This window comes from Hyperolius riggenbachi, chromosome 7 (assembly GCF_040937935.1).
Source record: "Hyperolius riggenbachi isolate aHypRig1 chromosome 7, aHypRig1.pri, whole genome shotgun sequence".
Classification (NCBI taxonomy): domain Eukaryota; kingdom Metazoa; phylum Chordata; class Amphibia; order Anura; family Hyperoliidae; genus Hyperolius; species Hyperolius riggenbachi.
Window position 1 is genome coordinate 268,710,123 of NC_090652.1, and position 20,118 is coordinate 268,730,240.

Here is a 20,118-nt window from a genome sequence, read left to right on the forward strand (position 1 = left end):
TCCATCCATTTGACATTTGGATTTATACAGAAGCCACGAGAGTCACTCGTTTTTTTTCCGTCACTGACTGCTAAATACGGAACAGCAATATATTTTGATCTTGCAACATATGTAACAGGTTTGCTTTGATGACACTGCTGAAGAAATATCCACCGAGATGACCTCAGAGGTTGAATATCGTCTGCAGAAGCCAAGCTATCAAAACTGCTTCCAGGACTTCTTTGCTGCTGGGTGGGTGGAAGTAAAAACATCATATTCAGATTTGTCTGGGGAAATGATGGGGTGATGCAACCCTGGTGTGATAAATCTGCTTACAAATGATGATTTATTCTCGTCTGCTATTGGGAGCTGCTTAGGTTAAGGCTTAAAGGACCTCTGTCGCGAAAATCTGAAAATGAAAAATACATGTTAACATATACAAATAAGAAGTATGTTTCTTCCGAGTTAAATGAGCCATAAATTACTTTTCTCCTATGTTGCTGTCACTTACAGTAAGTAGTAGAAATCTGACATTACCGACAGATTTTAGGGTTTCTCTATTTTTAAAAGCACTTAGTGAATGGCAGTTGCTCCGTCCAACTGCCAAGAAAGTGTACAGTGAGCAGGGAGGCTGTCCATCAGCATTGTATAAATCTTTTTCAGGGAATGTCTTTATAAAGAATAAAAGCCTTGCTAAAAATTCCCAATGGAGAGTGTCACGATCGGTGTAGCAGAGAGGGTCTGATTCTCGGTGATCTGCAGTATCACTGGGAATACAGATATATATCCGATTATTGATGATCTGCAGTATCACCGATAATCCGATATAATGCTAACCTCTGAACACCTGAGTAGTGTGAGTGCTTGGTGCAACAGTAATACCGTGAGGACTAAGCCTCAGAAACAAGTACCGTACTGTATGAAGTACTGCAGCAATACAGATTCCTTCCGAAGGCCTGGACTCTCCCGGGGGAGGAGTCAGGCGGAGCGTAGGAAGGACAGAACGTGAGTGACACCTAGGAGAGGGCGTCACTAACAGATCTGGGAACTGTCTCTAACAGCAAGGTCAGTTCTCGAAGTCAGGCAAACCAGGTCGTAACACACGGACAGATACAGTACAGATACAGAAAGCAGAGGCGGAGTCTAATAAACAGGCAGGGTTTGGCAACAGGGTATCAGAAATATCGGGGTACAGAATCAGGAGTCAGATGCAGAGTCTAAGAGCGAGCCGAGGTTCGGCAACAGGGTATCAGAATGACAGGGTACAAGATCAGAATACAGAAGAATAGTAACAAGCTTGGAGAACCTGGGGAGCAGGTGCCCAGCAAATACAGAGCTGGCCCTGTGGAGCAGGTGCCCAGCAAATACAGCGCTGGCCCTGGGAAGCAGGTGCCCAGCAAATACAGAGCTGGCCCTGTGGAGCAGGTGCCCAGCAAATACAGCGCTGGCCCTGGGAAGCAGGTGCCCAGCAAATACAGCGCTGGCCCTGGGGAGCAGGTGCCCAGCAAACACAGAGCTGGCCCTGTGGAGCAGGTGCCCAGCAAATACAGCGCTGGCCCTGGGAAGCAGGTGCCCAGCAAATACAGCGCTGGCCCTGGGGAGCAGGTGCCCAGCAAATACAGTGCTGGCCCTGGAGAGCAGGTGCCCAGCAAATACAGAGCTGGCCCTGTGGAGCAGGTGCCCAGCAAATACAGCGCTGGCCCTGGGAAGCAGGTGCCCAGCAAATACAACGCTGGCCCTGTGGAGCAGGTGCCCAGCACATACAGGGCATGAACTATCTCCTATCGATAGAGATAGTTCTCAGGGTCGAGAACTCACAGACAAACAAAGTACAGGATCAGATATCAGGAGAGTAGTCAGGCAGAAAGTCATAACAGATAATCACAATCAAACTAGTACTTTAAGCTATCAACAGAATCTAGCTAAGTGTAGGATTACAGCTCCAGCTGGTCCCGGCACACTTAAGGATCTGACTACGGGTCTGCGTGCTCCCACATTGTGATCGCAACGACAGGCAACCAGCAACTGACCAAGCAGCAGAATATATAGTTGCTGGACACTGCCGCCCCGCCCGAACCATTCAGCCAATCATGAGTCCTGCAGGAATCAGCTGACCTTCCTGATCAGCTGACACTTCCCCTGCTAGTATAAAGGTCCTGGATTCAGGCCTGCGCGTGCATAGCTCTCCATCTGCCTAAGTGCACTAACAGACCCAGCCACACCAAGCACACGCTGCTGCATGCAAACAGCCGCTTTGCTGTCAGGACATGCGGCGGCCATTCCGCGTACCACCACACACCCAGACGCGTGCAAACCGCCGCGCAGGACGCGGAGTCAGCTGCCTAGCTCTTGGCACACGCGGCGGCTTTCCGCGTTTCCTCACAGAGAGATGGACTAACCCAAAATCTGTCGGTAATGTCAGATTTCAACTACCTACTGTAAGTGACAGCAACATATGAGAAAAGCCATTTGTGGCTCATTTTACTCTGGAAAAAATGTACATCTTATTTGTATGTTTTTTACATTTTAAGATTTTCATGACAGTTCCTCTTTAAAGAGGAACTCCAGTGAAAATAATGTAATAAAAAAAGTGCTTCATTTTTACAAAAATTATGTATTAATGATTTAGTCAGTGTTTGCTCATTGTAAAATCTTTCCTCTCCCCGATTTACATTCTGACATTTATTACATGGTGACATTTTTACTGTGGGCAGGTTATGTAGCTGCTGCTAGCTGTTTTGGCCGTTGGAGACAGCTGTAAACAGCTATTTCCTGTCTGTGAACCTTGTTACATTGTAACAAACTGCCAAAAGTACCGCGGTCCCAGAGCTTCATGTGGGAGGGGTTTCAGCACAAAATCAGTCATACAGCGCCCCCTGATTTTCTGTTTGTGAAAAGCAATATATTTCTCATGTAAAAGGGGGGATCGGCTACTGATTGGGATAAAGTTCATCTCTTGGTTGGAGTTTCTCTTTAAAGAGGAACCAAAAATAATAGTAGAGGGAAAAAATAAATCAATACATTGCAAAAAGAGAAGTTAGAAATAGAAGATGGATAGCGAAATGACTGATACTCGCTGTGTAATTTCTTCATGCTGTTTGATCCACAATGAGCCTGCTGGTCAGCATCTTTACTACTGGCAGACAACAAAAAAAATTAGACAGCACCAACAGCCATTATCTATAACTACACCCACTATCAATGCCATAGGCTAAAAAGTTTTTTTTTATAGATATACATATGCACAGAGGGAGATACTGATTTCTTGGCAGTTGGAAACAGCGTTATTTCCCACAATGCAACAAGGTTCACAGACAGCAAACTGTCAGGACCATGGTCATGACATCACACTGTGGGAGGGGTTTCACCACAATATCAGCCATACAGACCCCAATGATGTATTCGAGAAAAGGTAAAGATTCCTCGCGGGAAAGGGGTTATCAGCTACTGACTGGAATGACGGTCAATCCTGGGTTAAAGTTCCTCTTTAAGTCCAGACAAGAAAGACAAACATCTTTATACACATTTCACTTGTAGTAAAATTGGGAAATACTGATACAGTACTGATCAATTAATGATCTTGTCTAGTTTCATTATTCAGACTAGTCCTTTCTTCCATCATTAGTTTTCCTTCATGCAAACATTTAAAAATAAGCCATACATCAATTTTGAAAATAGCAGTAACATTTAATAATCTTCCTTTTTCTGTATAGCGCTTTACTCCTGTCGGACTCAAAGCGCTTGCGAGGCAGCCACTAGAGCGCACTCAGTAGGCAGTACTACCAGGGCCGGGCCGAGGCATAGGCTGGAGAGGCTCCAGCCTCAGGGCGCAGTGTAGAAGGGGGCGCACAATTCATTCAGCTGTCATTCCTAATTGTGTTTGAAGCAGAAAGAAATAAGAAAAGGAGATACATGGAAGTGACTACAAGCCAGATAACTAGAGATTAAGGTGTTGGGGGCCCTGGGGTGCCTCTTAGTCTAATAGCAATCAGTGTGTGACGGCTGGGGTGGAGGGATGGAGGGGCGCCTTTTGGTGTCTCAGCCTTGGTTGCTAAAGGCCCCTGTCCCGGCTCTGAGTACTACTAGGGAGTGTAAGAGCTCCCTACTGAATAGGTGCTGGCTTACTGAACAGGAAGAGCTGAGATTTGAACCCAGGTCTCCTGCATCAGAGGCAGAGCCCTTAACCAGTACACTATCCAGCCACTGATTTGGATTCATATACGCACAGCCAAGAAACAAATGTACTTACAAGGATCTGTACATCATCAGGTATGTGGCGCATGCGCTTATTATTTGGGGGTGGGACATGGTTCCTACTGTAACCTACACTGGTTATTATGGAAGACATGGTGCTTGCACTTATTATGATGGGCATTGTTCCTGCACTTGTTATAATGGAGCATATTTGTTATTATGGCAGACATGTTGGCTCTGCGTGGCTTTTGACTGTATTGTGTTGTATATTGTATTTAATCTGTACCTGCGCTGCTCAGACAAGTGAACTACAATATACAATACAGCCAAGCGCCATGCAGGGGCCCCGGGGACTCTGTACACATCAGGAAGCTAACCAGGGGGTGGGAAGTAGGCTTCCTCGAGGCTGCACATGTAGTTGTGCGGGCAGCATGATATGAGGGGATTCCGCTGGTGTCTGCACGGAGCGAAGGTGAGCGGCAGACTGGCAGCAGGAAGCAGTTTAGCGATCAGGTATATGCAGTCAGGGCAGCTACGGAGAGCAGATGGGGGAGAAGATCTGGCAGGGGCCAGCTGTGCGGGGGCCCCTGCAGTGGTCAGGGGCCCTGGGGCAATTGCCCCCTTTGCCTCAATGGTAGTGCCGGCCGTGCCACTATTCGAGGGGGGAAAACTTTGTAAGGTGGAAAGAGGCACCCCAAAATGTGCAGTGGAGGGGAGTATATGGAAAATAGTCTTACCTCAAACAGGAGGTTAAGGAATAATTATATATTTGACACAAAAAGGGGGGGGGGGGGCAATGCGTTTCAAGGGACCCGCCTCTTTTTCAGTGGAAACAGTGTTTCATGTGGTAGCACAGCATGGACTCAAAGCGCTCTGAATTCTTGCCTGCTCCTCCATGAGACACTGAAGAGGCAGGCAGGTCCCAGGAATTGTGTCGCCCCCGCTTTTTGTGTGAAATAGATTGTTATAATAAGGGACACGGCGACTGCACTTGTTCCTATGGAAGATAAGGTACATGCACTTATTATGGAGAACAGTGGCGTAGCCCCATTGCAAGTTTGGTGACAGGGTGCCTGCACTTATTATAAAGGGGCATGATAGCTTCAGTTATTATGAAGCATTTGGTACTATGCAGCCCTGGCAGTGCTATGTAATCTCTCCACATAGACACCTATATTAGGGGACAGACTTAATGGAGCATTACTGTAACATTTCTGTAAGCATGTGAGATGCTGCCTATTAAGGGTGCCACATGGCTATCCATGAATGGGGCATATGCAGGGCTGGATTTACCATAAGGCACTGTAGAGCCCTGAGCTGAGCGTAAATGAGAGGTTATTTACACAGCTCTCGCCATTCCACTGATGAGTCTCCCTTTAACTGGGGGAGAAGTCTAGAGGGCCAGGACATCTGTGCCTATAGGCTCCTGTGATGTAAATCCGGGACTGGCATATGAAAGAACACGTACATTAAATGGGTAATATAAGAAGGGGCTGAACACGATGGACACCAAAGTGAGGGAGATAGTGAATTGTGTGAGAAAAAGACTGCCCGGTGCCCTCCTGTCCAGAGTAAAACACTGTCCAAAATTTACAAGCCACAGAGTGTGATGTTTAAAATGTATCAAATTTATTAGAAGTTTTTATACAAAATACAGAGAGAACAAGCAGCTGTCACAGCAACACACTTTAACATTTATGGAATGAGTCATCTAATATGTACATTGTAATAATAAAATTACCCCTGAGGTACAAAATACTTCTTCATGTCATGGTGTGCTACTGCAGTGACCAACTCTCTGTGTATCTGACCTATCTATCTAACAATCTGTCAGTAGGGATGGCCCTGCCTAGAAGAACTTAATGAGAAGCATGTGATCAGTTTGATCAGCTGATATTTGTAAGGCTCTGATTTGCTGGTCATGATTGTGCATTAAACCAGGAAGTCCTCACAGTGAATCAGAACCTTATAAATCTATCAGCTGATCAAACTGATCACATGCTTCTCCGTGAGTTGTCCTTTGCAGGGACAACCCTATATGTCCGTAATGTGCCATACTCTGGATGGTTACTTCTGGACTCACAACAAACTTTAAAAAAAAATCAGCTAAGTTGTTTGATTCCCACCAATTAATCCGAATAATCAGAGGTCCTATTTGAGCATTAGGCTTTAATGTATTAAATGTGAGCAATATTTTAAGAAGGCCTCCAGAAAACAACATATCAATAATAATTAAAAAAAAATCAATATAATTTAATAATTAAGATCTATAGACAGCCTTCATCAAGATATGGATATGTCCATGCGAAGCACACGTGTTGTAACGTTGCCAGGTTTGGGCGCAGGGCGAGCTAAATGATGGCTCACCCTGCTGCCGCTGAAATTCCTGGCGGTGTTAACTACTATTCCCCCTCCGAGTCATAGCAACTCAGTCACCCCCCCTCCCCCACATTACCCATGCGCGGGCCGCAGATTGTAGCTATAGCAACGCTCAACTCAGCCACTACGCGGCCTGCACTGTGCGCCAAGAAGACCTGCTTCGCATGCAAGGGCTCAGTATAGAAGAGACTGGTAGACAGGATTGGCATGCTAAAGTTCATGAGGTCATGGAGAGTCCCACCTGAGTTCTGGTTCACCGTGAGCTTGCTGGGTAGTCTGTAACTCTGACTAAACAATTAAATGGTATTCTACTTCGGTGCTCAATCAAACGAAACTTCAAGTCCAACTTTCCAGCTGCTACAAACCCCCTCTACCGAAATAACCTGATTCTGGAGAATGGATGCTTCCTGAAATCTCATATAGAATGTATATGTGCAGAATTAATCAGCAAAGAAAGAAGTTGGATGTTGCAAATTAGTCATCCAAGTCAGAGCCATAATCCTCCTCCTCCTCCTGGCCCTGCTCATCGTTGCTATAGGAGGGGAATTTTATGGGCAGATCGCTCCAGATTTCCAGAGTGTCTTTGGTCATTTTTTCCTCCTCATATTTAATGACAAAGTGGCGGATCTTAAGACAAGGTAGGTTCAGTCCTTTGTGCACCATCATGTTACCCCATGTCTTCAAAAAAAGAAATGATACACTGTGATTATAACAGCACACTGCAAGGGAGAATGCAAGGATACACCAATAATGACATAAGGCGAGAGGGACATTTTTTTGCCATTGCTGGCTCCTTTTTGTCTATGTTTATTTTCTAGTTCAATGTACTATAAATCCATTTAAAGCAGCATGAATAGTCAAACTATCCCAAGGAAAAACACATATATAAGTACATACTTGTTCTACTTACATATCATATGTATAGTACTGTCCACATTTTGATTTCAGTGAATCTTATTTAGTAAATAAAGAGAAAACTGTTTCAGGCATTTTTCATCTTTACTGCCTCTGACTGTAGCTAATACTGATGTCATTTTCTCCCTTACTATTTTTTTTTCTTTTTTTCTCCTAGAAACTGCATTGTCATATCTAGCTTGCTTTGTAAACACGTGAGCACAGCATAGATCGTGTTTCAGCAGCTTCTGCAGAGGGATCAGGTGTATGGGCCGGTCCTCACTTGTCCGGTTCCAGATCGGATCCGTGTCAAATGGATCACTTTTTCTGAAAAACGGATCTGTTTGACACGGATCTGATCTGAATGGTAGGGCACGTTCCACGTCGGTATGTACGCATCACCGCTCACCTGTCTCGCCGTCACCGTTCGTCCCACCGCTCGGGTCCCTTCCACAGCCTGGAGGACAGCAGAAGCATGGGGCTCTCCATATGCTGCAACAGGCCCATTCTGCCTAGCAACAGGGAGAATCTTCATTCGTTCAATATGCACCAATGAAAATGATCTCTTGCTGAGGATTCCCATTGGTCTATTTCAGCCCAATGGAGAATACCCATGCTTCTCTTAGCCTCCGGACTCTTCAGAATGGACCGAGCGGCAGTGATGGATGGTGGGACGCGTGAGTATGACGTCACAACCAGCGACTAGCCTAGTGAGAGTGCACAGTGTCTGTTCTCATAGGCTTACATTGTACATGTTTTCCCGTCCAGTCCGGGAAAAACTGTAAAATCCGGACTCTCTGCGACGTTTTCTTTCCGTGCAACACAGATCCGTGTGCAATCAACATAGGATCCACTTCCAGCTTTTCTGCAGAGCTTTAAAAACGTGTCCCACGGATACGTTTTTAAAGTGTGAACTGGCCCTTTCCCTTCTCAGCCTCATGTCACACTAAACTCAGCCAAACAGTGAGGAGCAGGAATGTGGGAGGGGAGATAAGCTTCCTTCTCCCTGGGTAATGTACCAAAAAAAGCCAGCCTAAGATAAGATTTATTACAACAGAAACATTTATGATTATATTGGAAGGCTTGCAATGCAGGTTGTAGACTGCATAATAAACACAGATCAGTGGGTAAATGGAATGGCTAACAGTCCCGCTTTAAACCACATAGATCAATATAGCAGCAAAGTATTTTTGTAGATATCAAGTCTCCCCAGTTAGGGCTGGTTTACACGGACTCATGCGGGGCAGTAAATGACAGCCGTAGCGCATGTAGTTTAAGTTCTGCCCATTCAAATGAATGGACAATGCTTCATACCATTGCTTCAAGTTGTTTGTGCAAACACTGCGTTTCGATCTTGATTTTTCCCATCGATTCTTCCCATCGTTTTATTTTTTCCTGGAGGCAACCTGCAGCATCCAAGTTTGGCAACTGCGGCGCTTCCATGTCCCCTTGAGGAGGTCCGAAACTCAACACATGGAGCGAATGACGAGAAGCGCTGCTGAAGGTGCTCATATGTTTTCTGCACGCTTGCAGAAGAAGCATTTGAACGAGATGCCATGCGGCAGACGCCTCCGGTTTTTTTGGGGGTTTAGATACCATTTGGTGTCAATGGCCTCAATTCATAAAGCATTACGGCATGCAGTAATGCTGAAAACAGCAGACTTTCCCGAGCACTTAGCAAAGTGTCAATTCATAAAGGCCGTTACCGCATGAAAAACTGAAATTACCGAGCAGTGAGGTAAATTACCGACTCGGCTGTAATTACCTCCAACACATGTCAGTAAATTGTCAGCAAATGTCAATTCATAAAGCCTTCGACAAGCGGTAAGTCAGACTATAATTACCGACACCTCTGGTGAGGTCTTAATGTTAAGTCTCTGTGAGTCTGTGCAGGGAGCTGACGTCTCTGTGAATCTGTGCAGGGAACCGAAGTCTCTGTGAGTCTGTGCAGGGAACCGAAGTCTCTGTGAGTCTGTGCAGGGAACCAAAGTCTCTGTGAGTCTGTGCAGGGAACCGAAGTCTCTGTGAGTCTGTGCAGGGAACCGAAGTCTCTGTGAGTCTGTGCAGGGAACCGAAGTCTCTGCGAGTCTGTGCAGGGAACCGAAGTCTCTGCGAGTCTGTGCAGGGAACTGAAGTCTCTGCGAGTCTGTGCAGGGAACCGAAGTCTCTGCGAGTCTGTGCAGGGAACTGAAGTCTCTGTGAGTCTGTGCAGGGAACTGAAGTCTCTGCGAGTCTGTGCAGGGAACTGAAGTCTCTGTGAGTCTGTGCAGCGAACCGAAGTCTCTGTGAGTCTGTGCAGGGAACTGAAGTCTCTGTAAAACTGTGCAGGGAACTGAAGTCTCTGTGAGTCTGTGCAGGGAACTGAAGTCTCTGTGAGTCTGTGCAGGGAATCGAAGTCTCTGTGAGTCTGTGCAGGGAACTGAAGTCTCTGTGAGTCTGTGCAGGGAACCGAAGTCTCTGTGAATCTGTGCAGGGAACCGAAGTCTCTGCGAGTCTGTGCAGGGAATCGAAGTCTCTGCGAGTCTGTGCAGGGAATCGAGGTCTCTGTGAGTCTGTGCAGGGAACAGGGGCGTAGCAATATGGGTTGCAGAGGTAGCGACCGCATCGGGGCCCTTGGGCCAGAGGGGCCCCTGAAGGGCCCTCCCTCAACTACAGTATTAGCTCTCTATTGGTCCTGTGCTTGTAATAATCACTTCTATAGATACTTTGAATAGTAGTAATCATTAGCACACTGCTCCCCATCCCCTTCTTGCACCTCTGACACTGTAGTTGTCCTTGGCAGGTTTTGGTGCGCCGTATCAATCATTTATAGAGTGCTAGGGGGGCCCCATGTAAAACTTGCATCTGGGCCCATAGCTCCTTAGCTACGCCACTGGCAGGGAACCAAAGTTTCTGTGAGTCTGTGCAGGGAACCGAAGTCTCTGCGAGTCTGTGCAGGGAATCGAGGTCTCTATGAGTCTGTGCAGGGAACCAAAGTTTCTGTGAGTCTGTGCAGGGAACCGTAGTCTCTGCGAGTCTGTGCAGGGAATCGAAGTCTCTGTGAGTCTGTGCAGGGAACCAAAGTCTCTGTGAGTCTGTGCAGGGAACCGTAATTACAGCTTGTAACAAAAGAGAGATAACGCCACACTTCTGCTGTACCGCTCAATGGGCTGCGGTAATTTACCGAACTTCAAAGGCAGCTGTGAAAATCTTAATGAATTAGCACACAAAGGTCTAAAATACCGAATGCGGTATTTTCCCTTCCAGATTTTTTTTACCGCAAAGCCTTGTATGAGCTGAGGCCAATAAGTGCCAACATTAATGTTGGTATTTGTTCTGTAGCAAAAATTTTTAGTTACTTAGGACCTTTATTTTAGAAAAAAAAAGTATTTGGTGCAATGTTTCTCTAATCAGCGCTGCGTAATATGTTGGTGCTTTATAAATACAATAAATAAATAAATAATCAATGCACTAGGGATGGTCAGAAAATTTCCACGGAATCTAAAATTCTGCAGAAATGCCACATCACTGCAAGTCAGAAATTTTAGCCCAATCGCAGAACTCGGAAGCATTGCACCCATCACAGAATGCAGAATTTCCCATGGAAATCTGAATACTGTGAGTTTTCCAGAGTCTTGTGATTATTACTCTAAAATTTTTGTGGTATTCCAATTCCGCTGTAACCTCTGCATTCTCTGATTTGTGCAATACTACCGAGTATTTCTGAATTCCCAGCCTTGTGATTGGCCTAAAATCATACATTTTAGGTCAACCACAAGACCAGGGGTGTTGCTAGGATCCCAAGAGATCCGGGGGAACTTTTGGGTACTCCAGCCACAAAATGGGTGTGGCCATGCACCAGAATGTGGGCGTGGTTATGGGTGGAGCCAAATTAACATGAACTTAACAGTGGTCTAACTAGGCCTGCCCAGCAACATGTTGGATGAAGCCCCCTCTACATTAATACAAATAAAAAAAAATGCAGCATTTCACATAAATAGACAGTGTCTAACAGTGTCTAACTAGGCAGAGTTACCTGGCTTCTGTGCTGCTGGTCTGGTTTTCTGCTGGGCGGGCTGGCCTGTACTGGCAGTTCCCCCCTAGCATTCCCTGACCTTCTAGTGGACCCCCTCCCATGCCCCCACGGGCCTCCCATTGAGGCACCACAACTCCCAGCGTGCCCCATAGAAGAACCACAGCTCCCCCCATGCCCCCATAAAGGCATCCCAGCAACCAGCATACCCCCCATTGATGCACCACAGCTCCCAGCATGCCAGCCATTGAGGCAATACAGCTCCCAACATGGCTCCATAGAGGCTCCACAGTTCTATGTGGGTATGCTGGGAGCTGTGGCGCCTCAACCAGTCACTAGGAATTTTAGCGTCTGATTCACAAGGGGGAGAAGCCCGGAAGAGAAGATGTCTGCAGAATCTGGAGGCGAAGCGGCCGGAGGTGAGTACTGCACCCACTGCCTGACTCTGCCTGGGGGACATCCGTGGCACCCCAGAATACATCCGTGGCACGTGCCACTGATCTCTGGGGCTAGCAACGCCCCTGCACAAGACTATAAAATACTCGGTAGTACTGGACCAATGAGAGAATGCAGAGGTTTACCGCACAAATTTTAGGCCAATCACAAGACTCGGAAAAATTTGGCAGTATCAGAGTCTTGTGATTGGTCTAAAACTTCTGTAATTTTCCCATTTCTAGTTTAGACTTCTGCAATCTCTGATTGGTCCAAAACTTCCAACTCAGAAGTCCGTATTCCTGTTTTAATATTTCTCAAATCCTGTTTTAATGTATGTGTTTCTAATTACTGTACTGCCCATACAACTTCTATTAGCTGTAAATATGCTGTGTCAGAGTTAAAGGGATACTGTAGGAGGGGTCGGGGGGAAATGAGTTTAAGTTACCTGGGGCTTCTAATGGTCCCCCGCAGCATCCTGCGCCCACACAGCCACTCACTGATGCTCCGGCCCCGCCCCCGGTTCACTTCTGGAATTTCAGACTTTAAAGTCTGAAAACTACTGTGCCTGTGTTGCCGTGTCCTCGCTATCGCTGATGTCCCCAGGAGCGTACTGCGCAGACACAGACCATACTGGGCCTGCGCAGTATGCTCCTGGTGACATCAGTGGAAGCGAGGACACGGCAACGCAGGCGCAGTGGTTTTCAGACTTTAAAGTCTGAAATTCCAGAAGTAAACCGGAGGCGGGGCCAGAGCATCGGTGAGCGGCTGCACGGGCACAGGATGTCTGCGGGGGACCATTAGAAGCCCCGGGTAAGTTCAACTCATTTTCCCCCGACCCCCTACAGTATCCCTTTAATTTCCATTTATTATGTAAAAAGACATATCTTTATTTTTATAAAAATAAGAATGGCTGAAACAGAAAATAGTCTTACCCTTCCACAGTCTCTGCAGGTTATTTCAATATTTGTTTGGTTTTCGTAAAGTTTCTTTTCTTGAAGTGTTTTGTTTTCTCCCTCTTTGAAATACTGCCTAAAAGATGCATAAAATAAAATTGTGGTAAGAATTATTATTTATTGTATTTATACAGAATATCGCCAACATTTTAGGGCCATTTCACATTGGGGCGTTGCAGTGCGGTAAATTTACTGCACCCCCCCGCAGGGCAATGAAAGTCTATGGAGACCTTCATACTGACACGGGAAGCGTAATGGGACAGAAGTGACATTTTCGCCGCACCCCCGATGCTCGGAAAGATCTACGTTACCGTGCGGTTCTGCGCCGACATGCGGTGAACCGTAAGTAATGTAAGTCTATGCCGACGAGTGCCAATATGAAAACCCGCCGCAGTTTTACATATCGCACATGTGCCAAAGCGTATTTTTTGTTATACGCTTCCACGCATGTGATTGCATTGGCCACAGGAAGTGGTTGCATACTTGCGTGGTAATCCCTGAAGGCCCGCACTGCTGCCGTCAATCTGCAGTGTGAAGCCAGCCTTACACATTGCTGGTCAATAAATAATGGATAAAAAGAGTCAAAGTCAGTCAGTACATTAGAAAGGTTAATGTGAGTGTAGCCTAAATATGGGATGAAGTTGTTGTGTTAAAGGACAACTGCAATGTCCTAAATTAAAAAAAAGTTGGATACTCACCTAAGAGGAGAAAAGGCTCTGGACCCCTTAGAGTCTTCCCCTTCCTCTCCCTGTCCCCAGGTTCCACCGCAAGGCCCCCGTTCAAAACTCCTGTCGCTTGCGTCTTCGGGTCTCCCAGTATTTATGCAGACAAGCGACAAGTCTGCGCTCGAGCCTACTCAGTACGGAGCTGCTCATCTTGGGAAGCACTCGGAGGCCCAAGTACTTCCATGGCTTTCCAAGGAGGCTCGAAGGCCTCTTTGAGATTAAAGTCGAAGGCTGGAATGGGGGGACAGCAGTGTAACAAGAGAGGAATGGGAATGCTCTATAGGCTACTTCACAGTGCATTAGTTGGGTTGCAGAACAATTCTGCATGCCAACTCACTGCCCATACAATTCTATGGGCCTGTTCACATGCATTATACACGTTATTCTAACTTGCTGTGTGCAGGCTCTAAATGACCGTCCAGTTTCCATTGCAGTCCACACACATTATAACGTATGCGTTATGCAACTCGCACAGTGTGAATCCAGCCTAAGGTATCCAGAGCCTTCCCTCCTCTGTATGTCAACTCACTGCCTAATAGGCCAAACAGTGAAGTAGGGCAGCACACAAATGACCAGGATGTAGCACCGTGCAAGGAATCACCCGTGTATCAATGGGACTTCCTACAAGGCACTGGCGTAACAATAGGGGATGCGACCCCTGCCGTCGCGAGGGGGCCCCGGGCCCCCCTAGGTCCCGCTCAGGGACTTTTGGGGGGCAGGGGGGGTCGCAGCATAAGAGAAGAGTGTGGCAGATCGGTGGGGAGGGGGGAAATCCCCCCCCTCCCTCACCTCGGGCTCTCCTCTCAGCGATCCTCCTGCAATCATTGGTGGTGTTCGTGGCAGCAGCCGCTGCTGCCACGAACACCACCAATGATTGCAGGAGGACTCATTACCTCCTCCTCGCTGGAGGACTTCCGTTCTCTAAGTGTTTCATGCAACTTCCTGTGTAAACAGGAAGTTGCACTTAGAGAACGGAAAACGGAAATAAATGCTGCTAGAGTGGCAACAGCTTGCTGTTTCCAGCCTCCCTGGCTCTTGTTCACGCCACACAGCATAACACAAACCGCAGCATAGCAGTCTTATCTAGTATAAGCCAAGCATGCATCATCCAATCACAATGTGGTATGCAAAAGAGCACACCTAATGGGCAACTGAAGTGAGATGGTCAAAAAGACTGCAAAGTGAAAGGATGTAGGACCGCTACACTAAAGTGAAGAGTGAAGAGGACCTATCCAGGCACCGGAAGCAGGTAAAGTATGAGGTTTATGAGCACAGAAGCGTGCCACCTTAAGCCATGTAATCTCCCCTCCACCTCGCTCCCCCCTTATGATGGGAGGCTATTAGTACTCCCCTGCACATTATCATAGCAATCTTCATGCTATAAAGATAAAACTGTTTCAGGCATTTTCCTTTTTTACAGATGTCCTGATGTCATTTCCTCCCTTACTCTTGTTTTGCTCCTAAAAACTGCACTGTCATATCTAGCTTGCTTTGTAAACATATGTGAGCACAGCATAGATAGATCATATTTCAGCAGCTTTTCCTTCCTCAGCCTTTTGTCACACTGAACTGCCCTCAGCCAATCAGTGAGCAACAGGAATGTGGGAGGGGGGATAAGCAGCTTCCTTCTCCCCGGCAATTTACCAAATAGAACCAGGCTGACTGAGATAAGATTTATTACAGCAGAAACATTTATGATTTTATTGGAATGCTTGCAATGCACGGTCAGGTTGTAGACTGCATAATAAGCACAGAGCAGTGGGTAAATGGAATTTGATTTTATGGCTGACAATTCCACTTTAAGAAATACAGGTAATGGCAGAATACATAAACCTTACTTGAATTTTGGGTCTGCAATGACATGGTGCATGTTTTCTATGACACGAATATTGCTGCCAGAGAAGACCTTCTTCTGACATTTCCTGCACAGGAAGTTCACCATAGATGGGTTCTCTTGATACACTTTGCGCAGTTTCTTCATCTTCTTTTGTTTTTGCTCATTGAGGTTCTGAATCTGGAACTCCCGAATCTAGATCCAATGAAACCACAGTACATAAAGGGAACGTACACTAAACAATTACCATAAACATTCAGCAGGTTACTTCTGCACAAAGTCTTTTCACAATTTAAAGATGAACTTCTCTGAATACAACTTAAAGGAAACCAGAGCTCCTGTAATGAAAAGTTTTATACATACCTGGGGCTTCCTCGCTCCCACGCCGCCATCCTCCGCTGTCTGCAGCTCCGGTACCGGGGCTTCCTCCAGCCCCATAAGCTCGGATCATTCCCATGCCGCCGCCATCCACTGTCTGCAGATCCGGTACCGGACCCCGTAGCTTCAGCCAGTCGGAGCCAGTCTATGCAGGAGAAGTGCGCCCTCTACGTATCTCTCCAGTGGCTGCTGAAGAGATACGCAAAGAGCACACTTCTCTTACGTCAGACTGGACCCGACTGTCTGAAGTGACGGGACCCCATACCGGCGCTGCAGACAGTGAAGGACGGCGGCGTGGGAGTTATCTGAGCTTATGGGGCTGGAGGAAGCCCCAGGTATATATAAAACGTTTTATTTACAGGAGCTCTGGTGCACTTTAACCTTCCTGGCGGTAACCCCGAACGTAGTTCGGGATAAGCCGCGCAGGAGGTTTTCTCCGGCCCTGCTGGGCCGATTTTCTTAATTTTTTTTTTGCTGGACGCAGCTAGCACTTTGCTAGCTGCGCCAGCACACTGATCGCCGCCGCCCCACGCCCGATCGCCGCTATACGTTGCGGCGCGCGGGCCCCCCCCCAGACCCCGTACGCTGCCTGGCCAATCAGTGCCAGGCAGCGCCGAGGAGTGGATCGGGACTCCCAATGACGTCGCTGACGTCGCTGACGTCATCCCGCCCCGTCGCCATGGCGACGGGGGAAGCCCTCCAGGAAATCATTAACACATACATTTTTACGCATTACTGGTTCAATGCGTAAAAATTTACACATTGAATCAGTAATGCGTAAAAATGTATTTGTTAATGTTCCTGCACTAGCGGGAATGCGTGAAAATGTACGCAATGCGACCCGCCGACCTCCGAGGTCGGCAAGCTGCCAGCGGGGGACTGGAGCAGCAGTGAGTGACTACGAGGGCACAGGATGGCTGCATGGGGCTGGTAGAAGCAGAACTAGCTGGTGGCGGGGGACTGGAGCAGCAGTGAGTGACTACGAGGGCACAGGATGGCTGCAGGGGGCTGGTAGAAGCCCCAGGTAAGTGAAACTCATTTTTTTATTTTGCTTGGACATTCCCTTTAAAAAAAAAAAAAACAAAAAAAAAAACTGCCGCGCTGCCTCCTGGCGGCATTTTTCATACCACCAGGAGGGTTAATGAATAAAATTACTTACTATACACACAATATTACTTTAGAAATTATTTAGTCTTATGTATTGTAAAAGCTTTCCTTATTCCTGATTAACATTCTTAAAGGGGTTCTGTGGGGTTTTGTTTCAAACAAAAACTGACACTTACCTGCAGCTGTCATGTGCCCGCGCTGTCCTCTATGATCCTCCGTTCCCCGCCGCCGGTCACTGTCTAATTATTCGTCTAACTAGACGAATACAACTGCGCCTCCGTGGCTGCGCGCATCCTAGCTCCCGCACGCGTTTTGGGAGCTTACAGTGCAGGAAACTTCTGAAAACACGAGCGGGAGCGAGGATGCGCGTGGCCACAGCCGTGCAAGTGCAGTTGTATCCGTCTAGTTAGACGAATAATTAGACGGTGATCGGGGGGGGGGGGGGGGACGAAGGATCGCACAGGAAGGCACGGGCACATGACAGCTGCAGGGGGGCCAGGTAACTGTCAGTTTTTGTTTTAAAAAAAATCCCCACAGAACCCCTTTAAAGAGTCTCTGTAACAAAATATTGAGCCTTATTTCTTCTATCCTATAAGTTCCTATAGCTGTTCTAATGTGCTCTGTCTTACTGCAGCCTTTCCTAGGTGCACAGTGGCTGTGTTATCTCTGTTATATGATCTAATTTTCTCTCCTCTGTCGGGTCTGTCGGGCTCAGGCAGTCAGGCTGGAATGTGATGTGCTGCTTGTGATTGGATAGAAGCTATACACACCCTCTCCAGGCCCCCTGCACACTCTGTATGACTCACACACTGAGCTATTCTCAGCCTATCACTTGCTATGTCTTTTGTTTGTTAACACTGCATACAAATGGCAATTACAAGCCAGGATTGCAGCAGGGAGAGGCAGAAACAGCACAGAGGGGCACAGGAGAACATAATGAATAGAATGGTATGCTTTTTATTGTAAGAATTTTACAGTACAGATTCTCTTTAAATTTATCACAGGTGGCATCATCTTTACTGCTGGCAGGGTGCATCACTGCAGAATGTTGTTGTCTGTTCCGAAATGAACAGACAAAACACTTGGTCTCCCAGAGTGCACTGGGAGGAGAAGGCTGCATAACTAAATAGCCTAGGCTAAACATAACTGGGAGGGCAGGGTTACATATCAATATACAGCAATACATAGATATAATCAAGTTTTCTGATGCTGAAACCAGGAACATGAAAATAGAACTGGGTATCCTGAATAATGTACTACTGTATATTCTTCTGTACCATGTTGCTTATAATTTTAATCTGCAGCAAGTTAGGAACTTCCAAAACAGGTAGTAATCTCAGATTGTTCTTTGCAGCCTTAGCAATGGTACGCAGTTTGGAGTTCTGCTGCCATTAGGATGCAGGAAAAACATACCGTATATAGTTAGTCCCAGTTATCCACATCTAATTTGGATGACAGGGAGGAAACAATAGAGATAATTGCTGCCCCTAAGCCCCCTAACCCCCCCCCCCCCCACCTCCCCACGTAAAGGACCACATGAAAAGCTGTACTTTTACAAGAAAAACCATGACCAAGTTACCTTTGCTGCAAAATCTTTAGGGGCCATCTGCTGCACTTTCTGGATAGCTTTATGCATCAGGTCTTCCCTGAATTGATTAACACTGTGACGTTCAGCCGCACCTGATGAATTAGAGGCCACCACTACAAGCTTGCTGTTCTCTGCTCTGGCCCGCCCACGTGCCTGGTAATGACAAAGGAGGCAAAGAAAAGATTATTCAGGATTAGTGGTGAGCAACAAAATGTCGTTGAACTGCAAATCTCTGTTCACCTCAGACGGAAAAAGAACATGAGCTATCAAAGTCACCAGCTGCTAATCAATTTGCTGAGAAAGCTTGTTAAAGCGTACCTGTCTTGACAAAAAGTTCCCTTACAGGGTACTCGCCTCTGGATCCTGGAGAGGCGTCCCCCATCCTTCTACAATGGCCTGTTCCAGCGCTAAGTCCACCCTAAAAAAAATCGCTTTCCAGCATTCGCAGAACCACAGACCCACTGGTGAAAAGAGCCAAGCCAGATCCAGTCCGTGCTACTGAGCATGTGCAAGCCGTTTGTTAGTGCACAGTAGCACAGACCAGATCGTGCTCACTTTCGCTGGAGCCCAAGCAGGTCCCTGCAACTGAGCAGACGCCGTGTGACCACCAGGCTTCAGGGGTCTAAATGTTGGATGGATCTGGCAGAGGAGGATGGGGGAAGCCTGTCCAGGAACCAGAAGATTCCCTCTTCCGAGCTGGGTATCCAAAATAGGCCACAGCAAACCTCACAGGACTACTATCACCAAAAATTGAAAAATGTTAAATATCTGTGTACTCATACATGTAAGATAAAGACTTTGAGTTGACACCTCATTTACAGTAAAACCACCGATTTCTGATGCATCCTGGCCAATCCGTGGCTTAGCTGCCATAAGGTGGCCAAGCAGAGGATTTGTTGGAAGTCTACCCCTAGAGTTAGAAAGTATACAATACTGTTAAAAGTACCACCATTGATACCACAGGGGGACATAGCAGATTCTCAATAGGGATGATGAGATGCAAATAATTCCGACAATGCAGGACCAATTCAATTAAATCTAGGCGGGACATGATTGGCCCATTTTCAAGCTGCATATGTTTTCAAACAAAATTTGCATAAGAGACTCATAAGGAAAAGTTTATACACCTGGCACTGTTGCAAAGCTATGACATTTATTGAAAACCTCCATCACAAGTGGTCCAACATGTGTGATGCAATGAGTAGGGCATAGCATGCTCTAGTAGAGAGTCTAGTGGGTGCTGGCACAAAGAGAAGGCTGATGTCCCCTTTGTACTGGCCAGCGCTTCCTTCGAGGTCATCACATGAAACGGCCATCAAGCTTCTCTTTGTGGCCGCACCCACTGCTAGACTCTTTTCTGGAGAACATAGATGTGGGAGGGTGAGGAGTGGCACACCTTACCATGTCAGTTGGGTGCATAACTATGGATGCAAAGCCGCATCCTGTATAAATCATGCAGCCGGAAGGCTTGGTTAACACACCGGCTTCTAAATGATCAAATTGATGTTATTCTTCAATTCATGTGGTAAAACACCATAAGGTTGTCAACTGTTTCGGAGCAACACAGGATTTTGTTCTTCCGAACAGTGCATACATACAACATAACAGCTTGTGTACCACTCTATAGATGGATATAGAGT

The 20,118-nt window shown here is 46.7% G+C and overlaps 1 protein-coding gene across 3 annotated transcripts in view; it reads right to left on the bottom strand.

The window, feature by feature from the left end:
• The window catches only part of IFIH1 (interferon induced with helicase C domain 1), a 104,022-nt gene that overhangs the window by 6,740 nt on the left and 77,164 nt on the right, over positions 1-20,118 (bottom strand). For 2 of the 3 annotated variants that reach the window (XM_068245673.1, XM_068245672.1), the window contains 4 exons: positions 18,470-18,631; positions 15,410-15,600; positions 12,826-12,922; positions 5,781-7,230 (listed from right to left, as the gene is read on the bottom strand). In XM_068245673.1, the coding sequence (XP_068101774.1) occupies positions 7,027-7,230; positions 12,826-12,922; positions 15,410-15,600; positions 18,470-18,631 (654 nt within the window). In that variant the 3' untranslated portion in view covers positions 5,781-7,026. Of the gene's footprint in view, positions 1-5,780; positions 7,231-12,825; positions 12,923-15,409; positions 15,601-18,469; positions 18,632-20,118 lie in introns of those variants that run through there. The other variant, XM_068245674.1, reaches the window with a different exon arrangement.